This window comes from Hydra vulgaris, chromosome 12 (genome assembly GCF_038396675.1).
Source record: "Hydra vulgaris chromosome 12, alternate assembly HydraT2T_AEP".
Taxonomy (NCBI): domain Eukaryota; kingdom Metazoa; phylum Cnidaria; class Hydrozoa; order Anthoathecata; family Hydridae; genus Hydra; species Hydra vulgaris.
The window spans coordinates 6,842,168-6,865,555 of record NC_088931.1 but is presented as its reverse complement, the minus strand read 5'-3'; the positions used below and the strand labels follow the sequence as shown (position 1 = coordinate 6,865,555).

General features: G+C 27.3%; 1 protein-coding gene across 1 annotated transcript; it reads right to left on the bottom strand.

Annotated features, from left to right (window-relative positions):
• Window positions 1-1,344: 1,344 nt before the first annotated feature.
• LOC100198393 (calpain-15) lies at window positions 1,345-22,739 on the bottom strand. The gene is made up of 14 exons (XM_065811377.1): window positions 22,610-22,739; window positions 19,851-20,302; window positions 18,343-18,536; window positions 10,259-10,328; window positions 9,948-10,061; window positions 8,435-8,579; window positions 8,284-8,362; window positions 8,062-8,190; window positions 7,768-7,920; window positions 7,269-7,430; window positions 6,876-7,045; window positions 2,481-2,653; window positions 2,205-2,383; window positions 1,345-1,796 (listed from the first exon to the last, which is right to left on the bottom strand). The coding sequence occupies exons 1-14, from the start codon at window positions 22,656-22,658 to the stop codon at window positions 1,628-1,630; spliced, it is 2,238 nt and encodes a 745-aa protein (XP_065667449.1). The 5' UTR covers window positions 22,659-22,739; the 3' UTR covers window positions 1,345-1,627.
• Window positions 22,740-23,388: the final 649 nt, after the last annotated feature.

Sequence of the window (23,388 nt, the reverse complement as noted above, 5' to 3'; positions counted from 1 at the left end):
TTTTTTAGGTTCAATTGGGTACCGCGGAAGAACATTTAACTAGGAAGTTTACGCCTCCTTCCTTAGCTATGTTGTTTATTGGGCTAGAGCCAGCATTGAATCACGGACCTCTGGGTTTTGAGTCAGAACTCTAACCACTGCGCCACGACTGCGTACGGTAATGAATGTGCCCCACTAAAAACAAAAACTACCCTGCAAAAAAGGCAATGTTGTTTATAAACTTCACCACATGCTGAACTAAGTTTATAAGTGAGAGAAAGAAATTTGTCTGTTTAGAAAGTAATCCATAAATGAAGTTATTTAAATGCAATTAAAGTGAAAAGTGTATAGGACTTTATTAAGGTGTTTTCAAAAGTCCTTACGGTCTTATTACAGAGCACGTAGAAGCCAATGTTGCTTAATGGCTAGAGCCAGGGTAGAACCTCGGAGTTCTTGATTCTAAGCCATACCTCTAACCACTACAACATGGCTACTTCTCGTTGGTAAACTTTGTTAAATAAGTTAGACTTCAAATTACATGTCTAAATTATAAACAAAATAATGACTTTATTTTTAATTAAATTTGTAACTTTAAATTTTAGTTTTAATTAAAAATAGACAGCACTAAAACAAACAAGTAAGTCTTTGTTGCATCCACACAGCAGCGCCCCTTTAATAGCAAAGCGCTAAAAAATGGGTTTTGGTTACTGTTTCTCATTCATTTAAATAGACAACACTTTAATGTCGCACCAGTTGGAGGGGTTTAAGTTAAAGAACTTCGAATTATAAAATGCAAGATCTACTTATTAGTCATTATATAGGAGTTATTAGTCATTGAATTTACGTATTTGGAGAAATAAAGAACGCAAATAAAAAACATGTTATTTTATATCAAAAACTTGGTGAACGAAGTTAGTATTTTATGTCAAAAACTTTGATGTGTATGAAGTTAGTATTTTATGTCAAATACTTGGTGGTGTAAGTTAGTATATATTGAATTTACGCATTTAATGGAAGAAATAAAAAAAATAAGGAAATTGTTAGAAAGAATATAATTGAGATTTATAAAATACTGCGTTATCGCAAAAATTGACAATTACGCGTGAATACTTTGCGTGCAACAAGTAGAAATGTTAAAACTATTTCAATAACATACGTTATCATAATTTTGGATGTTTTTTTTCTGATCCAATGTATTGCACAACATTTTAAAACATACTAATACATGACCGAGATTCTGGATTTTTGCAGAACAAAATTTTACTTAATGAATAGATTTAAAATTAACTTATTTATTAGAAGAACTATAAAAATACATTAAAAAGTATTGATGCTTTTAAAAAAGTAATAATACTTATAAATAACTTTTTTTTTAACATATAACTATTTTTTTCCGAGCATAATAAATAAATAGATATTTACACTTTTATATTTTATTTTATATTTATATATTTTATAAACACAAAAACTTTTGACATTTACATAGAATAAAACAAATAAATATCCTTTATAAAATAATAAATAACATTATAAAAAATTAGAAAAATTTAAATATTTATAATTCGAGTCTCTCGAAGTTTGCATATGTACAATAAATACATTGAATTATTTGCAGCGCAAATTAAGGGATAACTAATAAATAAAAAATCTAAAGAGGCCTTGGATTATGAATTTCAGACAAACCATTTAACAAAAGAGGATGTTGATGTGATCCGTAGCTTGCATAACCATTTTTCGGCGATATTCGAAACTTTAACTTATGAGATACAGAATAACCATCAGTTCCTTCCAGTTGCGTCAAAACAGTTAATATTTGTCTTAAAAAAAACGTTTAAGCTTAAAAAACCAAAAAAGTATAACAAATATTTAAAAAATCATAAATGATAGTAACAAGGTGGGATGACAAAAAAGGACTCCAAAATTTATTCACTATTTTTGCCAAGATAATTTATTATTATATTATTTTACACTAGCCTTGGATCTAGGTAAAAGTTTTAAAGTTTCCAAATATTTATGAGCTTCAAAAATGCTTAGAAACTTGAAAACATCAGAGAAACAAAAGCAACAGGACTTTAAGAACCCTGCAACCAATTAAGGTATCCATTTCACACAAAGAGTTCGAGTTCAAAAATGATAGGTTCTAAAAACCCGCATTTTTTCCATATGAAGATGTTTACCTTGTTTGCTTCGGTAAACATGGTTAACAAGTCATAAAAAAGTCTTACCTAGATAACGGAGGTAAACAGTCACTTGTTATCAGACTACCTCGTGTTGAAACAACATTAAAACTTTCTTCACAGTTGCAGTCAACATGTAAATGTACATCTGAACGACGGTTTTCTGCTGCTACGATTAAGCCTGCTAGCTTCAATGACATGTAATAACAAGTTACACCAGGAATACCCTTTTAAAAAAGTATTTACATAGTAAAGACACAATACACAAAAACTGAAAGAAAAAAAAACATTATTTAAAAAAATTTTATTACGCAAACAAAATACCTGATGTTTTTTTCCATGTTTTTCAACCAACAAAAATAAGGAATCTGAATATGAATACCGGGGCATTGCTATATGGTCAGTGAGTATAGGTTTCGAACTGTGAATAGATAAAACATACTTAGGAGGACCATCTAAAGATACTCCACTGTTCCAATGATTGAAAGCAGCAGGAACTAAGAAAAAGAAAACAATGACATTATTATTACACAATTCCATCGTATGAGCGCAAGCATACTTTTTTTTATTGGTTATAGAACTATACTTATTCTAGGTATATGAGATGATATCAACAATAAGCGGTACAATGTTTTTGTAAATTGAAGTTCTCCAAATAAAAAAAATTGGGAGGAATAAGCGGTGATAAAAAAATTTTCACAGTTTTTTATTTATATAAAATATGGACTTCGTTTGATAAATACAATGTTCACGAATTCTTTTGAAAAAAACGGTTTACAGGATCATGTTTTAGACCTAATGACAATAAATGTAGGATCATAGTAACCAATGAACATCAATTTCCAACAGTCTGTCTAAAAAATGGTGATTTTTATTAACTTTTTTGAGGAAGTACAAAAAAAAAAAAAAAACAATAAATTTAAAGAGAAAAATAAAAACTACAATATTTCTTTGCTTAGTCTTAACACAGCCTTTTGATTATTAGAGCTACTCTAAAACCTTGCTATTTAAACTGCTAATCGACTGAAGTTTTACTCAGAGTTTTTTCTTGCTATTTAAACTGCTAATCGACGGCTGAAGTTTTACTCAGAGTTGCTTGAATAGAAATATGGATGAATTTGTAAAATATCTCTTCTAAATGTAGCAGTATTATTCACCACATTTTTTGTAAAAATAAAAAATGAAAAAAATGCTTTTTATTATATTCATTATAATTTCTTTAACAAACAACAAACATATCTCTTGAAAATGGAATGTCATTGCAACAAATCGATGAGGATTGTCTATCTATTAGGTGCAAAAGACTGCAAAAAGACTGTCTTTGGCCTTCTCAGGCTTAGGGAGGTGAATAACATAAAAAATAATAAATAATAAATCATTTAGAGTTAGATATAAAAATATTATTACAGTTATTATAATGCAACAGTATTAATATTGTTAAAATCATTTATATATGATTTATAATAATTTTAAATATATGGTAAATATATTTAAAACCATTATGATTTAGTTTAATGATTCACAAATTTGTTTGTGCATTAGTTCTATTGAATAATATCAAGAAATTTAATATAATGTCTTGATTAATGTCAAGAAAAAATTGATACAATTCAAAAAAAAAAAAAAAAAAGGGAATTAATTAGATCGAATGTAAAGCAATTATAAATTTTTGTAAATGTAAAGCAATTATAATAATTTGTAGCCATGTGCTTCCAAAAAAAAAACAGTAGCTCAACACTTTACTTAAGATATTTGCTATATTTTTGCTAATATCACTAAAATTATCATACTGTTAAAAATTATAATTTTATTTTTTCTGATGCGTGTACCCTGGATACCTTTTACCAAACATTTTAGGAAACAGTGTAATGTATCTAAATCTATATGCATTTATAGTAATTTGTCATTAGACAAATTGGTATAAAAAATGAATATTTGGTATTTTGTTTGCAAAACAACTTTGAGATATAATATCTTGATAATAGTTTAGGGAATTTTTTAAAATTTGGAACTTCTATAGATTTTTGCTTGAGGAATTCAAAAAATAACTCTCTGGGTAATTGATAGTTTAAGAGATGCCTTATTTATTCAATTTTTTTAAAATTAAAAATAAAGACATTCACCGAATATCCTTGAGAAAAAATTTAATTGTATATCATTGCTTTATCTTAGTTCTACTAAAAAAAAAATTAGACTCATGATTAATCTCTTTAATAATTGCTCAATTTATGTACTCAAAAATAACATTTTTTCAGAAATTATTAAACATAAATTTTGTAACAAAAGACATTGAAATGTTTTTTAAAACATTTTTTTGAATGAAAGTTATTTAGCAGCTAGTTGAGGATCATTGAAGATCACTGATGAAGATATCATCAGTGTCGTACCCAGACATAATTCTATACCATTTGACCGGTATGGGCACCCAAACTAATGCGCCCAAATATAAAAAATTTTATGCCGCATAAACAATACCAAAAAACAATATTGAATAAAAGAAATGATTAAAGATTTTGTTAAATGAATAGGTGAAATCGCCATTATATAACTTTACATTTATAACTTCATAAATTAACTGGAGGAGGAGGAGGGGAGGGGAGTATTTGGCAAGGGGCCTTTTTTCTAAAGACCTTTTTTTTTTCATTTTGGACTAGTACCACCTAAACTATCACTGGGTATGGTACTGATCATTGGAGAATTTTGTCATTAGAAAGTGTAAACTATATCTATTTATGTAAAAAAAAAAATTGCAAATCTTTAGGGGAGACCGGGGCTAGTTGGCCGCAGGGGTAAGTTGACGAACTGCGTTTATCTTTAGAGCCTTTCATCAGAAAGTGACAAAAATTACTCAGAAACTTCCTTATTGACCATTTCATCATTCAATGTAGTATTGTCAGGATTCGCGCATGCGCATGGGAGATATTGAGATTTATGTGTTTTTTGGACAAAAACGTAACTTTTAGAACATCGCTTCCTTTTTACTTTACAAAGAAAATATTTAGTCGTATGAAAAAAAAAAATTTTTTTAAAGTTCCAGTCACAATTGTTTTACTATATCCAGTCAGACTTTTTTTTCAAAGCTGCCGTTTTTCAGGATCTATAGACTTTTTATTAAAAAAAAAGCTTTCGGGGTAAGTTGACAAATTTTTCATGGGGTAAGTTGGCTCATAGCATTTACTATGGAAAAAAATATTTATTTTTATAAAATTATTATTATTTTTTTTTTAATTTTTAACAATATTGAAAATATTTATTCTTACAAAAAAATTAAAAAAAAAATTTTTTTAGTTTTTTTTTCCACAGATAAAAGGTGGGCTACTGTTTGGCTTTTATACGGACTAATATTTGCTACCGGCTAAAAGTAATATTAAATTTTGGGATAAAATTGTTACAAAAATTAATTTTAAAAAAATTTCTATTAATTTTGCATTTAATAGGGCATTAATAATCATTTTTATAGTTTGCGCCAATTTACCCTGTGGTGGGGTAAGTTGGCGCAAATTTTATTTTATTTTTTGAGGGCCCGGAAAGGCCCCAAAAATTTTTTTTGTAAATGAATGCAAATTTTATAAGATACCCTAATCCCTACTCTTTAAGACTACACTTTATTATTTTTAAAAAAATGTACTGTTAGGGCTACAGAGCTCATAGAGTAAAAACTGAGCCAACTAGCCCCGGTCTCCCCTACCATGTTTGGAGGGAGTTGCAAAAAAGGATTTTTAGCTGATGCAGATGAAAAGTAAGCTGAAAAAGAAGAAAGAGAATGATAGAAAAATAAAAGACATGATCAAATGTTGTGGAAGTTTATCATCATCTCTTACTACACAAGATTTTATACAAATGCAACAACATTACAATCAACATACCAGCTCTGATTATCAATAAACATTTCAGCCTTAACAAATTCTTGCCTTCCACCTCTCAGTACAATAAGTTCTGACCCTAGTACAAAACAAGGAAGGAAAAACTTTATCACACCTTAGTTAGTTGCAGCTTTACATAGATGTCAGTTAAGTTAAAAAGATTATGTCTATATATTTCAGGCTGTACTAGATCTTAACTGTGGCAACTGTCCAATAAAAAATCAAGTCTTCAATTTGCACACAGAGTAGAAAAGATAAAATCATGTTTTTAGAATAATACGCATCAAATGGTGACTGTTCATTAAAATTATTGCTCGGACTAGGCAAGAGAGGTTCCAAAGAAGAGCACTTGTGAATTCTGATTTGATTATGAGAAAAGAAACAACTTCTGACTAAAAGAGAGTAAAGTGGATAAAATAAAAAACTTGTGTGCTTTAGAAATTACCTAAATTTTACTAATATTGTGAGAAAGAAACAGAATAACATAAAAAAATCACACTTACCAGATATAAAAGTTGGCTTGGCCTATCATGCAGCATGATTACATCTTCAGCAGCAGACAGACCCCTACCATGATGCTGACCCCTGTGATAGGCCAAGCCAACTTTAACATCTAGTACGATATGTTTTTTTGCTAGAATGCCAGCAAATTTGGTCTAAAATAATTCTTTACACTTTAAAATTAAGTTTGAAGTCCAAATTAGATCTAGTTCTATTTCTAGATCTAACTTTTGGTTTCTACTTTGAAAAAAAAATGTACTCAAACAAAGCTGACTAAAACAATGGTCACTTTTTTTTATCTATTGATAATTAAACTTTGAATGTTTAAATAACAATGTAAAATAATGAAGCATACTTATAAGATAAACACCAACATCCAAAAATACATTGCAGAGTACAGATGGTTTTATTTTCCGTTCACTATGTGTAATATACTTTAATGGTTTTGGTTGACTAGAATCAGATGTAGCTTTATAAACACCAATAAGCAAATCCAATGTAGCTAATGAACTTTTCTGTGATCCTCTGTGCAAAAATAATTACTATTTATTAAATAACTTTTGAAAGTATTAGTTTAAAAGATTATAAAGTTTTTTATTATAAAACTTTACTATTCTAAAAAAAAAGCTTTAGTGTTCAATGTGATAAACTTTATGAAATGAGCTGAAACTTTATAGAGAAAAATGCAAAACTCAAAATACTAAAAATATTAAAATCTAACTTTTTCCATAAAAATAATTATTATTACCTGTTAGATTCCTGAAACAAAGTTATATCAATTTCAGTAGGATTGAATACTGTAACATGACAAGCCTGACCAAAATTATTGTTAGGTGATGGAAAACGTCCTTCAATACTCACCTCTGTCCAATCAGGTCTGTATTTACAAACATCAACACTATCAAAGTATCTAAGTTTAAAAAAAAAAACAATGGTTTTAGAAGTTAAAGCTATTAGGGTTTATAATTAAAGGCTATTGTAATTTAAAAGGAAACTTAGATAAAATATATACATATTGTAATTTAAATGGAAACCTAGGTAAAAATAATTTGTTATAAAGAAGATACTCATGTTTTTAATGTTTCAGCCCACTCAAGTCTATAACTTGAAAACATTAACTTTAACAAACAATGCTTAACAAAAATTAACTTCAACAAACAAAAAAGTTACACCAATACTTCTTTGTTAAAATGCTAATCAAATATAATATTTTTATAAAACAAAAATTAAAACATATATTTCAATACTTGATCATATCTTCCAAAGAAATCCAAAACACTCCTTCTTCTGATCCATAAGCATTTAACATTTCACGCAACTCATTAGTCCATAAAAAAGAAGAATCTGACCAACGCCCAGTCCATGATCCCCGACCCCAAGGATTCCGTAAACGAATCAGCCTATCAAAGGTCTTTAATTAACATTGATATGGAATAAAATTGATATAACAGATAATAAACAAAAAATAAAATTTAAATAAATGAAAATAATTTAAAAAAAAAGTGATAGCCAAGAAAAACCTTTAAAAATTTTTAATTAACCTATTATCTCCAAATTGTTGAATATCAAGTACAGAATACGCATGTTGAGCATGTAAACCAACTTTTGTGTAAGCATCAATGGCTTCTTGATTTGTAATATCTCCACCACATGAAGCACCCATTAGATAACTGAACAATAATCAAAAATTATTATATATTTATAAAAAAACTTCTTAAAAAATTTGTAAAAATAATTACTCAAAAATATATAAAAAACATTACCCAGCATTCCTGCTACTTAACAGTTTTGCCCATACTAAGTCTTTGTCAACAATATCCTCCTCTGCATCATCCATATGATCTGGCACAAAATTATAATACTTTAAAACTCTGAAATAATTTCGTTAATCATTGAGTAAAACAAAGTACCTACTTGATAAAAGAATGCATTCACATGGACAGCCTGTTAACAACTGAAGTCCTTCAATACATCGACCAGCAACTAACGCTTCATAACAACCCACAGACTTAGCAACAGCTTTTTCTATTATAGGAACCCATAGCTGATTTCTAGCAGCCTAAAATCATGTTGTGATAAAAACATTATTGACATTTACAATAAAAATATATTTATGGTTTATAAACTTTTACATGACAATAAAATCCTTTTAACTTTTCTACGCATGACACTTTAAAACAAACTAGGAATCTGATCAAAAATGATGATTATGCTTTGGTTACAAAAGTGATGATTATAATTAGATTTATCTGAACATTTATTTATTCAATTTATAAAAAATATATTTAGTTATTCATAAATTTCTCATAGATTTCATGAAACATAAGACATGTGACCTTAAGAGAAATCAAGAAGTTTTATTAGAACTCTTGTCTTAATTAGACATCAGGTCTTTTTTTTTTTTAGTTAGATGTTTTAGGTACTCCAATAATTTCTTACGGTCTTATCATAGAGCACCGCAGAATAGAATTTACCCAGGAAGTTTATGCCTTTTTTCTTACTAATGATGTATATATGACCAGAGTTTGGCTTTGACCCTTAGTTTTTAAGTCAGAACTCTAACCAATACACCATGACTGCAGATCTTTCATTACAACTTTTTTATTTTTATTCAACCATACTTAAACTAATTTAATATGCACCATGAGATGACATTATTCTTGTTTCCTTCTTTTCCTAAACCCTATTACAACCATAGTCTTTAACTCGGTTTTTTATCTCATTATTCAGAGAAATTTAAATATGTTAAAATAATTAAACTTCACGCTGTGAAAATCAAAAGGTTTTAAACCTATTAATTAAAAAAAAAAAAAAACTTTAATTATAATAAATCTAATAAAATTTAAATAATAGTTGTAGGATTTGTAGGAGAAAAGTTTTTTTTGAATGCTAAACCAATTTAAACTATTTGCGTTATAATTTGGTTCTAGTGTGTCACTAATCATCTGTGATCTGAATGGTTTAAACAACTATTTATTTTTTACATATTCTTATTTTAACTTTTAACATATTTTAACTATTTAGGTATTAATTTTTTAGCATTTAATAATATAAACTAATACTATTGTATATTAATTGAAGTAATAAATAGTTGATTTACAAACCATTAAAAATTAAAAGCTGTATATACTAATACTTTTTAAATTTTATTTGTGCACATTCAATGTGCACAAATTTTGTAAACAGGGATAGGAAGTCAACAGGGATAGGAAGTTAAACAAAACTTGTAAACAGGGATAAGAAGTCCAAGAGTAGGATTTCAGGGTTCAGACTCTTGGAGTTTTAGATTTACCCAGAACTCTGGGATAATAAAAATACTTCTTAACTACTGGTCAAAAAAAAATGAAGGGCTCTACAGTCATTTTTACAATTCAGACTTTTGAATCTCTTAGACATCCCAGTTTGCAACAAATTTGAAAAATCAAACCTGTGAAAATACAAGCTGGCCATTCGCATCACAAGGAAATAGATCATCTACTAAAACAACAATCCATTTACCATTCTTACAAATCCGTATTTGATAGGCACCTTCATCACAAATCTATAAAGTAACTAATTAAAAAATAAACAGAATAAAGTTAATATAAGTATAAATAAAGTTTAAAAAACAGTTTACTAATACATTTATACATTCTAAAATAAACTATTATAAAGATATAAATTTATTTCATTAACAATACTTAATGACATTTTATGTTTTAAACATTAGTTTATATTTTAATAAGAGAAGAATCTTACCTCTCTTGTCACCATAATTTTTTCTAAAAGTTCAGGCCTCTCGCAAACAACAGCTAGTGCACTCAAAAACCTATTAAAATTTATTTACATATGTATATACAAAACAAATGAATACCACACTTTATTTAGACAACTCAATAGTTACCTGTTTTATACGGTGAATATGATTCATACAGTGAATGTGTTTATACAGTGAATGTGTTTGGACATTTATATAGATAACTCTATAATCAATTTTTTTTTTTAAATAAATTTACTATTAGTTGTAGAGAATAAAAATATGAAAATAAATTTGTAAAGTGGCACTGCTTTGCATATAGATAAAAACATGGAAATATAAATAACAATATACATACTTTTTCAAATTTATCAATAATCATAGTATTTTTATTACTTAAATTTGAAAACTTCAATCGGATAAAATAAGTAATGCCAACGAACAATACAAGTTAATAAAAAATCTAAACAGTTAAAAATATGAAAACTACACTAAAAAATCTGAAAATACTCAAAGAATATCTTGAGACCATAGTTAAACAAATTTACATTACATCATATACTGAAACTCTTGAAAGCACGCTTGAAACAATTTATCAAGCTGTTAAATCCATTTGTAAAAGCATGTTTTTTAATTGCTTCAAAAAAAAAAAAAAAAACTATAATAGCAAATAAAAACAGCAAAACCAGTTTTTTTTAATTAGCATTTATTATTTAGTTTTAATTTTTAAATGCTTTGAAATACCTTTGTGTATAGGAAAAATAATAAAAATGCGAATGCAAGGAAAATTCAAAAAAAAATTAACAAGTAAAAACTAGGACAGTTTTAGAGGATAGTTTACTTACTTTCTCTACCTTAATGTATTAATTTTGTAATTATTAGAAAAATTTTTTGAATGCATAGGTGTTACAAGCATACTAACTATAGACTTTGTAAACATACTATCATAATCTGACATGATAACTACTTACAGGGTTGCCACTATAATTCTTGAATAAAAATTTTCAAAAAAATTTAACTAATTTTTTTTATATTTCTGTCATTTATACTTGTAAACTTAGTATTAAAACTTTGATATTAAACCCCTAAACCCAGTTTTTCCCTTCCTCCTCAAAAAAAAAACAGATACAATCAAAATCTGGAATGTGTCTTTTCATATATAAGTATTTTTTTTTTTAATAAAAAAAAAACAATAAGTTGTTAGATAATACAAATAGATAATCAAATACTTTGTACAACCTGAAATTAGCAAAATGGCCTTTGAAATAAATATAAAAACTAATAATAACATAGAGAATGTCAAAATAATTGGTAAATAAAATATGCTCTGATAAAAGTAGTCATTTTGGGCTGATTTTAATTGCATCCAGCTAAAATTTCCCTGCCTTGGGACTCTTGGTTGAGTTAGGTTGAGAAGGCTAGAGATAGTTGAGAAGGCTAGAGATGGTGTCTTAATAAAAATACTCATCTTGGGCAGATGTTATCTGCATCCAGCTACTGTCTTGTAGAAGGCCTCCTTGGCAAAGACTTCAGGGGTAAGTAGAATAATTCTGCTAACCAGCCTTGAACCCCTTCTTCATTTATTAGGCTAATATAAATGTAAACCTGTGTTACATTGTTTTCTGCCTTGGATGCCTTAATGGTGGCTATGCAACTTTTCCTGTTATCTTTAAATGAGAGTATTGCTCTAAAACTCAGTTTAATGGTTCTGAGACTGGCTGGTAGTCAGGTTTCTTGAACTCTGTGGTAGTTCTCAGAGAGGCTGATTCCATCAACAGCTGCATATCAGAGTATTAATAGTACAAAGCAACCTTCCATCAGTTGAATCTTATCTCTTGCAAAATTCACCAGACTTGCTTGCTCTTAGTGAAACTAATTTAATTTCCGCTATTCGTTCTTCAGATCTCAGCTTTGATGGGTACTATTGTTTGATTCGCAAAGACTCCAATAGTCACATGCTTGGCTTGGAGGTATGTATACGCATCAAATCATCTTTTGTCACAAAATTAAATTCGAATCTTTTGACCATTTTTTTATGTGCTTCCGCTTAGCATCTCTTCACTCATCATCTTTCTCTTTGTTCCTTATCATTCTCCTTCTTCCCAAGGCTGCACTCATTAATATGTTTTTCTGATCAAATTGATCATGCCCTTTCTCTTTAACCCTCTGCTAATATTGCTGTTATTGGTGACTTTAATGCTCATCACACTGAAAGACTTGACTCTTACGCCACTGACCCAGCAGGCACTAAAGCCTATAATTTCTGCATTTCTCAATCTCATACTTAGATAGTTAACTTTGTGACTCGTTTTCCTGACAATCCTATTCATTTACCTTCACGCATTGATTTATATCTTGTTTCTGATCTTAGCTTGTGTTCAATTTCTCATTTTTATCCCATAGATGGTTCTAACCATGAAATCATCTCTATAAATCTTTAAACTTATACTTCTTTTTCAGATTCAACCTACTACTGCACTACTTAATACTGCCTTAAAGCTGACTGGGATTCTTTTCATGATTTTTTTGGTGATAGTCCTTGGGCTGATGTCTTTTCTGTCTCAGCTGATAAATATGCCTCCAATGTTACCACCTGGATTTTACTCCATGGATTTGACCTTCTTGTGCAGCTGCTATATCTAACCATAATCATTTATTTTCAAAAAAAACAACTCTCTTGAGAACATATGGTTATTTATTATTGCAAGAGATCAACATAAAAAGGTGCTGTCTGATGCTAAGCTTCATTATTCTCAGTTTACTAAACCCCGTATCATATCTCAGAAGTTAGGCTATAGAGGCTTTTGGAAAATCTTCAACAGCATCATAAACAAAAGTAGGTCATTCTACCCTTCACTAACATTCCATTTCTTACTCATGGAACTGATCTTATTATCTCTCCCAAGGATAAGGCAGAACTATTTGCAAAGAACTTTTTTTCTAACTTGACTCTTGAACCTTCCTTCTTCTAATTCCATTCTAAGTAAACAGATTAACCCATTGCATGGTTCCCACCAGATAAAAAAATTGAAATTCCTTGACTATCCAGGACTTTCCATGACAATTTTTTTCTTTTTCCAGGACATTTGCTTTATTTCCAGGACATTTCCAGGACTTTCAAAAAAAAAAAAGTTATAAACTCCAGGACTTTTTTATAGATAGCCCAAAATAACACAAAATACGCTACTAAATGTAAATTAATATAGAAATCAAATGTAAATTAAAGAAATACATTACAGCTACATAAATATAGCTACATCACTACAGCTACATAACTAAACGTAAATTCAAAAAATATTTGACAAGGAACTTTTTTTTATTTGAAAGAAAACGTTTAACGCAACTAATTTCCATAACATCAGAATCATTTCAAAAACTCATAATAAAAATACCATTTTAGCAAAACAACAAAACAAAAACTAAAACTTAACTCAATAACTATATGTACAAATAGATGCTTTTAAAATTTTCATGAATCATCTTTTTTTCTATATTGTACAAGCCCTCGATTTCCTTTTGTTTTTCTTGACAGAGTTTCTTTTTTTCATTTGGTTTTTTCAAAAAAACAAAACTACTTTGCCTTTCTGCATTTATGGCTAACATATAAGACTGTTCTATCAAAGTCGTTATTTCACTTTGCAAGATTCTGCACTTTGTTATAACTACCTTTTACTCATTGTCCAAAGTTTTTCGTTTTAAATTCCTACTGTTACATTCTTTTTGTTCTCTTTGTGATCGCAAATACTCTTTATATCAACTACTTGCTTGTTTTACATTTTGCAGCATTTCTTTATTAATTTTGATACAATCAGGGGATTCTTCAAAGGAAGACAAATGATCTTCAATAAGACATAAGGCAATAAGGGATTTTTCTTTAAGATTTTTGACAAGAAGTTGTTTATTAATACTAAAGCCACACTCAATGGAAGATAGTCCATGTGAAAGCACAAAAACCATTTTAAAAATACTCCAAACTTCTTGATAAGCTTTATTTGCTCCAGTAAAGTCAGAGAAAAAATGATCAAGACTATCATTTTTAATATCAAAATCTTGAAATGATTTTTGATTTGAGTCTACTATTTGTAAAAATTTATAATATTAATTTTTTGCTAATTCGGCAGACTTTGGTGACAAACGGCCATATTTAACTAACTTTTGCAACAGAATTGAAAAATTATTGAAACAAGTATTCCTTAAGATTTAAGATTTGATTTAAGATTTGAATTAAGATTTGAAATAAAAATTGGGTTAATAGATACTGCAGTGCGTACTATGACAAACTTCAATAGGGACTTTTCAAGGAAATGTGTCAACAGACCAGCTAAAAACTGGCCTGCCTCTTTTTTAAATATAACCACTCTTTGGTCACTGTAACTTACATTAGCTTCATCAATTTTTAACCAAGCAGCAAAACCAATATCAATTTAATTTACAGGCTTTCTAATATTTTTATCCATTAAACTTATTTGAAGCTGCTGGTATGGATTGCTACACTTATTTAAAACGTCTTTTAGTATGATTCTCCTGAGAAAATTGTCAACTATTTCACCAAGTATAATAGCCATAAATGGAACCATAGGTTTGCCTGTTTGAAAGCATCAAAAAACTATTTAATTTTTTAGAAACCATCTTAAAAAATTTAAGTTTAGCTGGCAAAACAGGATCATAAATCATGGCTTTCAGTCTGCCAGCTTTTATTTTTTGAATCAGGTTGTTTGTTTTTCTTAAGACTACTGAAATATATTACAAACCTTTTGTACCCATCAAGTAGTGATTCAGCCTTTTGAGCACATTTTTCATTTTCACAGCACTTATACCAACAAAACTGCATTGGATAATTGATAAGTTGGACAAAGTGTCCCAGTGATGTTTTCATAGGCTGCTCTACTAGAGAAGTCATGTAGAAATTACCACATTGCTTTTAATAAATTATTAAGCTCCCAGCCACTTGCTTTTGCCCCTGCTTTAAAACTGCCATGAATGCTATGGAGACCACAGGTTCCAATTTCTATAAGAGGATCAAGTTTTTCCTTTTTCCTTTGTTCCTTTAAATTATCTGGAAACAGCAAATTTACATTTGGCCCATCTGATGACACTTGTAGAATCTTTGATTTATTTATATCAGAAATACAGTTTAGGAGTGTTTGCATAACATCATGTGCTGTCGAGCGCCCCATGAACTCTGAATTAAGATAACGTGTTTTAACCATACTAGTACTTGAAAAGAAAAACTTGGTTCATGGATTCATCAAATGAAACAGTGTAATAAGGTGTATTAGATAGGGAAGTGAGCAACTCAATTTTAAAAAAAGAGAGCTAATCCAAATGTTGCAATATAACTGGTTTGGTGGATCCGCATTGAAACAACTTAGCAATGCCACTATCTGGAAACATTTTGCTAAATAATTTGTCAGAATCGGTTAAAGAATTCATTGAATATTTAGAATACACAATATTAAGGACCCAACAAACTTCAGCTTCAAGTGTAGATGTATTTATTAGCATTTTATTTATTGTTTTTTGGTGTTCTGCTTTATTTGAGCATTCTAACATATACCTATTAAGTTGAGCATTGTTAGGAGAAGTTGGTATCAATGCCTTGATATTACTAGCAGAAGGTGATCTCTCTATATGCTTTATACCTTTCATGTGTGAAGTTAAAGCAGCTTTTCCCATGTTAGAATTATTATTATCTTTAGCACAATAACTGCAAATCACAACAGTTTCTGTATTTTTATGTAACCAATGTTTATATTTTTCATCAACAAGCCATTTTACTTGAAAAAAACATTTATTTTTAAGCATTTTCTAATTATTAAATCTGAAAACAAAATAAAAAAACGTAAACATTTTAGGAGCCAAAAAGAATTTAGAACCTCTAATATTTCATACTTTTAAAAATTATTCAAAACTATACAACAATGCAATAATTAAATACTAATTGAAAAAGTATATATAAACTGTCTATATAATTATGATTTATGGAAACCTCTATGATGATATCTTTCAAATAATATTTTTAAAATAACTTAACTATGCATTATTGTGGATGTGTAAGTTTTTTTAAGAATCATTAAAGTGCAAATTTCAAAAACAGTATAAGAATCAGATTTTCCAAAATAATTATAAATTAGAGCAATTATATTACTATAACTTACTATAATTTGTATTGTAGTTGTATTGATGTTGTATTGTTGTTGCATTGTTTTTCTTTACTTAAAAACAAACAACAAAATATAAAGAATTATCCCATTTTCCAGAACTATTCCAGGATTTTACAGAATAATAAAAAAAATCCAGGACTTTCCAGGACCACTTTCAAATTCCAGAACTTTCCAGGACTTTCCAGGGCCATTGGGAACCCTGCATTGTTAGACACTCAAATCACTCCAGCTTCTGTTGCCAAAATCATATCTGAACTCCTCTACAGCATGTGGTCCAGACAACATTCCTGTCATTGTCTTACAAAATTGCTCTCCATAACTCTTTTTAAATTCTCTCTTTATAAAACTATTTATAAAGTGCTTGACTGAGCCTTGTTTTCCTGCCTGCTGGAAAATGGCATCTGTTATTCCAATTTTTAAAAACTCCGGAGAACTCTCTGACCCCACCAATTATTGTCCAATCAGTCTTATTTCTGTAATTAGCAAGATTTTCGAATTTTTGATCAACCAATTTCTCACATCCCATCTTGGGTCAAATAACTTACTGCTGTGACAATCAATACAATTTTTTATCCTCTTGCTCTACGGCTGACTTGCTAACTGCTGTGACTGAAAGAATTTGTGGTGCATTTAAATAGAGTCGGAGAAGCTAGGGCTATTGCTCTTGACATTTCTAAAGCTCTTGACAAAGTTTGCCATGCTGGTCCCATCATCGTAAAGTTGCATCTCCTTTCTACAAATACTATCATGGTTGCTGCTCAAAGGAGCTATCATCTCTAGCTCCATAAACTCATTCTCGCTTGACTTATCTCGCTTGACTTATTTTTGGTAAATAAAAACTAATACCACTAAGAACACTAATAAAAACTCATTGAGCAATATTGTAAAATGATCAAATGTTTCTAAAAAAAAGATAAACTGAAAGCAAGATCACATTCATTTGAAGAGATATGTAAGCAGGAAAGAATTAGATAAAGTACAAATTTTAACTGTTAAAAAAATCAGCTTCTTTTTTTTCAATAAGATTGTTTCTGAACTGATGCAACTAGTTGCTTTAGGAAAAAAAGAAAATTTAAACTTTTTTGAAACTTCTTCTTTTATTATCATTAGAATTCTTGAGAAAAATTTCAAGAATTTTAATGATGATAAGCAAACAATCTTATTATATTTAATTAATCTATTGATCATGTAAAATATTTTTTTAAATTAATAATATAACCAAGCTTTGTTCTACCCATCTCATAGGATTTAGCAATTGTGATATTAGGGAACATTTTTTGATAAAGTAGACCATTGTTATTACATGAATTTAATGAGAAAATTATTTTGTACTGCATACAAAACAGAATAGATTTCTGCACAAGTTTTATCAAATTTAATTTATTAAAAAAACTGCTTTTTGGATGTATACTGTGCAAGCTTGAAGTAGCAAAACAATGGCTTTGACGCCATCTCTATTTATTATAAAAATAGAGAATAAAAATACAATATGGTTTAAAAAAACTATGAAAATCTTCACTTGCTGAAGCTATTTCTACACAAAAAAACACCTAATAAATTCATTTAAATTATTAATAATGTTTCTACTCAAACTTATATAAAACATTTTGAATAAATTTTTTCTTTGGTTTATATTGTAAATAAATGATCAAAACAAAAGTTAACTTTTTTATGATCATTAATTATTAATATATTTAAATAATTTTTAGAGCTATATGATCATTTATTTAGTAGCCCAAAAAAGAAATATTATTTACTATAAAATAAAACATTTCAAAACATTAAAATAAAATAGTACAAAATTAAAAAATTTCCTAATTTTTAACTATATCAATCCTTTTTCTCTAATTTTTTCTGATTGTATCTAAATTTCATTGACTTTCCCTGATTTGATGGCAACCCTGACTTAAAATTTTACTTACCAACAATTTCCAATAGTTCCTTGCAAAATATCAGAAGGCCTTGGATTTTGAAACATGGTCCATTTAGCTTGAGTATTTGAACGAAAAATCTCTTTAGGTCGAAGCCAATAAGTTACTTTGTCATATGGTAAACCACTAAATGTTAAAGATTTAGCAGACGGAGGAAAACTATCATCTACAAATTGAATTTGAGCCTAAAAATAAACTACAACATAATTTCTCATTTAATTGTTAAAATACAAAAATAATACAAAAAGCCAATATTTCTGATATTTAATATACACAACCATCATTTTTTTATCTAAAGCAATCAATTAAGTCTTATCCTTTCATGCATTTATACATCTATGATCATAAAATCTAATCTTATTTTAATACAACTCTTATCTTAAATAAAAAAATGTGTATATACACTAGATACAGTATATCTAGTAAAAAAAAAATATGATTACTCAAATTGTTATTAGAAATTTTAGTACATAAAACATTAACCATAACCAATATGGTAGTAACCATAGCAGCATTCACTAATTTTATAATTTAATAATAGCATTCATAACAGTAAATAATGGTTCCAAAACTAAAAAAAAAAGTGATGCTTTTATTGAGGAATGTTAAAACAACTGTAGAAAGAAATATAACAAATATAAAAGTTAACAAAAGTTAGCCACAAATTACACCAGGGAATTATGAATAAAATTCAAAAGCTCAAAAACTTGCAGATAAAATAAATAAAATTATTTTAAAAAGAAAGAATATAAATTTATGCAATTATTAAAGTAACATGAATAATAATATATGTAAGCAAGACAATATTTAGAACACCATATATAATGGTGTTGGTAAAATAAAGAAAATGGTGATAATAATAGATTAAATGCTTTTAAAATGTCATGAACAATTTGATCTAACAATTGTTAAGTTTCTATTATAACCTTAATAGCATTATTATAATAATATTATACACATGTGAGTGACCTCTAGAAAGCCAATATTAAATTTATATTTAATATATAACATATTTAATATTTAATTTGAATTTAAAACCACAATTAAAAAATATCTTTTTAAAGGTGGTTAACAACAGCTTTTTTTTTTTAATTTGAAAATCTTTTTCTTATAAATTTATATTTAATAATTAAATGTAAATGTATAAAAAAAGGTTTTCAAATTTAAAAAAAAAACTGCTGTTAATCACAATTAAAAAAAGATTTTTTACACAAAAAGGAATAAATCACGAATTAAAGAATGCATGATGAAAATATTTAGCAAAACCCTAATCATGTTCACAAATTATATATAAAATAATTTAAAATATAGCTAATAACAATAAACAATTAAAATTTTAAGGAAAATTGACATACACAAATAGAAAAATATTTTATAAATTGATGTATAATTGTCTATTGGAACTTTAAAGTTTAGATAAAAAAAACAGTTTCAACTACTATTATGTTTGCTTGTAAATGTGGACAAATCATAGAGTAATCTTATATTTAACTTTTAACCTGTTTACAAAACAAAACAATATCTTTCCATTTCTCTATGGCCAATTCTTCATGTTTGCCACGTATCTGGTCAGATTTCAAACTCCGCTGTCTTTGCAAATACTTGTAGCATTTATCAGTAGAACTGTCCGTATTTAATTCTTCATTATTACAACTACAATTTAACAAGAAATTATTTTCTGGTGTATTAATTTTAGATTGAAGAGTATTATCAGTTGAATCATTTTGTTGTTGACTAATTTCACTAAATAACTTGAACTTAGCGTCTTTTAAAAAGTTAATAAATGTCTTTTTTTCAGGATTCATATTTTCTTTAAAGTCTTTATTTAATACTTCTTCATTTGAGTGATCATTGAAAATATTTTCACTTTTTTTAATAGTGAAACAAATTTCACATTGCATATAAAGTTCAGCATTTAAAAAGGTACACTCGTGACACCTCCATTTTTTTTCTAAAAACATTTTTAAAATTATTAAAATTAATTAAGCAAAAAATGCTCGTACAAACAAACTTATAATTTTCAAATTAAATAAATTAACGCCAAACAACTTTTCAATGTTTTAAACAGGTCTTAATTTTTTTAATAAACTTGTACTGTTTTTAATCATTGGTTGATGAAAGAAAATAAGCAATATATATATATACATATATATATATATATATATATATATATATATATATATATATATATATATATATATATATATAAATTAGTAAAAACACTTATCTAACTTTTATCTTCTACAGCATGTTTTGCCATCAGTAGGCTCATCAGGAAGATATATATATATATATATATATATATATATATATATATATATATATATATATATATATATATATATATATATATATATATATATATATATATATATATATATATATATATATATATATATATATATATATATGCATGTATATAAAATGATTACCATCTAAATTTCCATATTTATATGGTTGAGACAAAATTTTATAATGCTATCTTCTTATTTAAATACGACATTACAAAAGAGTTAAAACAACTTTTTACATCTGGATACTTTTCCTGGCAATAACCTGTTTTGCAGTTCAAAATTATTTTTAGATATGCATCCTGTGTGAAATTTTTTTGCAAAGCAACTACAATAACTCATAGTAAAAAAAACATTTGCAAAGGAAAATTAAAACAATTTTCTTTGTATTGTAAAATTAAAAAAAAAAAGATAAACAAAGTTGTTTTTGTTAAAGTTTTTTTGGGATTTATTTATTTAGTTGAGTTTAAACAATTCAATCTAAAAATATTTTTAAATGGTAAACTTTTATCTATCTTTTTAAAGATAAATATGCTGTATTAGATGTAATCTGTAAAAATTGATTGCAAAAAGTAGGTAAAAATCTGTAAAAATTGATTGCAAAATCAACTGCTGCTTTTCATGTAAAGCAGCAGTTGACTAACAGTTTGTTTCATTTATTTTTTAACAAGGCATATAGTGGTTAGTTAATTCTATAATTTGTTAAAGCATATTTATCTCTAAAAAGATAGATAAAAGTTTACCATTTAAAAATATTTTTAGATTGAATTGTTTAAACTCAACTAAATAAATAAATCCCAAAAAAACTTTAACAAAAACAACTTTGTTTATCTTTTTTTTTTTAATTTTACAATACAAAGAAAATTGTTTTAATTTTCCTTTGCAAATGTTTTTTTTACTATGAGTTATTGTAGTTGCTTTGCAAAAAAATTTCACACAGGATGCATATCTAAAAATAATTTTGAACTGCAAAACAGGTTATTGCCAGGAAAAGTATCCAGATGTAAAAAGTTGTTTTAACTCTTTTGTAATGTCGTATTTAAATAAGAAGATAGCATTATAAAATTTTGTCTCAACCACATAAATATGGAAATTTAGATGGTAATCATTTTGTAAATATTAAAAAGTCAAAGCTATATGTACTATTTGAACATTACCATTTAATTAAATGTGGTAGTTGAGTAAAAAGTTTGGTGTTCAGTAGGTCATCCAAATAATTGACAAATAGTCAAAAATTTGCTGTAGAAACAATAAATTCACAATCTTTCATACAAGAGCATTAGAAATGCTGATAAAACTAGCATAGCAAAAAAAGTTAAAACATTTGTCAGACAATCAGCAAGCATTTAAAACATTAGTTAAGATTATTCACTAAACATAGGCTCCAGTACTAGTAAATATGAACTTTTTTTAATCTGATAGAGGTGTTGTAATACAACTTGTAGCAAGGAATTTAGAATATAGACAAATTTGTAAAATTGCTTTTAATTTAAATGAAAAATATCCATTTATAAAAACAAAACTCTTGTAAAACTGTGGTAGGAACGAAGATACAATATATAAGATATATTTACTCTTAAGACCATTTAAACTAGTTTTTTTGAAAACAATCGCACCATTTTTTACACATCTAAATATATCAAAGGTTATTTTACTTCAAATTTTATAAAATATAATATAATAACAAACAAAATTTGAAAAAATAACAATGTTATTTTCAAAATAAAAGAGCTAAAAACAAAATTTTTTTAGAACAAATAAATTCAAATAGTTTCACATTTTATAATATGACATAATAGTAAAATATTTGACCTGATTTTTTTATACTTTTAATATTATTGTATAATAGTTATAGTTAATATGTACAATAGTAACAGTGTTTATTTTATAATTGTGATAAAGACTTTTAAAACCTACATACATATATTTAAACACGAGATAATATTACAAACAAATAATGTGTTTACCCTTATGGACAGCGTAAACTGGTTCGTATATTTTGTTCTGCTCTGCCATTATATTTATGATTTTATTTACATAATTCTGCTAATTTCAGCTGTCTTTTATTTTGAATATATGCCATTACGTCATTTCAGGTATAGCCAATAGCAACATTTGAAAAAACTTAAAATATTTGCGTAAAAATTTTTTACTTTTTCTTTGAAAAAATTTTAAAAAAGATTATAAAAACAGAGGTGCTACGTCATAATGCTTATAAGGCTGACACTTTTTTTCTCTCCCAAAACTTTTAGTTAAAATTTTTTAAGGAAACTTAAAATTTAAAATATTAGCGGCAATGTTTATGGGGCGTATCAAGTTGATACGTTACCAACACTGTTAGGTTTTCTTTGATAACCTAAAATTAATACCGATGCTTAAGAAATAAAAATAAAAATGTTGATTATCAACACAAAAAAAACGTAAAAATTTCTTATTTTTATTTTTTGAAGACCAAATAATTTTTAAACATCGATATTAATTTTAGGTTATCAAAGAAAACCTAACAGTATTGGTAGCCCAAATCAAACGCGGTTTTTAATGAAAATTTTCATAAAATATGGCTAACAACATTGCATGTAAATGAGAAAAGATTTTTAAAGTGAGCTTAGGATTTGGTAAGTAAAGGAGTTATTTTTATCAAGGTGTATTTTACTCGCACAAAACATTATACGATTCTTCTATTTACAATATTCTGCAAACTGGTTTAGTTTGTAAACAACGTAAACTTCTAACAATATGTAAACAT

Excerpts from the sequence above, each read along its gene's own strand:
- LOC100198393 (XM_065811377.1), bottom strand. The coding sequence starts at position 22,658 with ATGGCAGAGCAGAACAAAATATACGAACCAGTTTACGCTGTCCATAAG. Across the intron at positions 20,303-22,609 it reads AGTTTACGCTGTCCATAAGG|AAAAAAAATGGAGGTGTCAC; the intron begins GTAAACACATTA and ends AAATGTTTTTAG. Across the intron at positions 2,654-6,875 it reads TGTTGGTGTTTATCTTATAA|TTCCTGCTGCTTTCAATCAT; the intron begins GTATGCTTCATT and ends TCTTTTTCTTAG.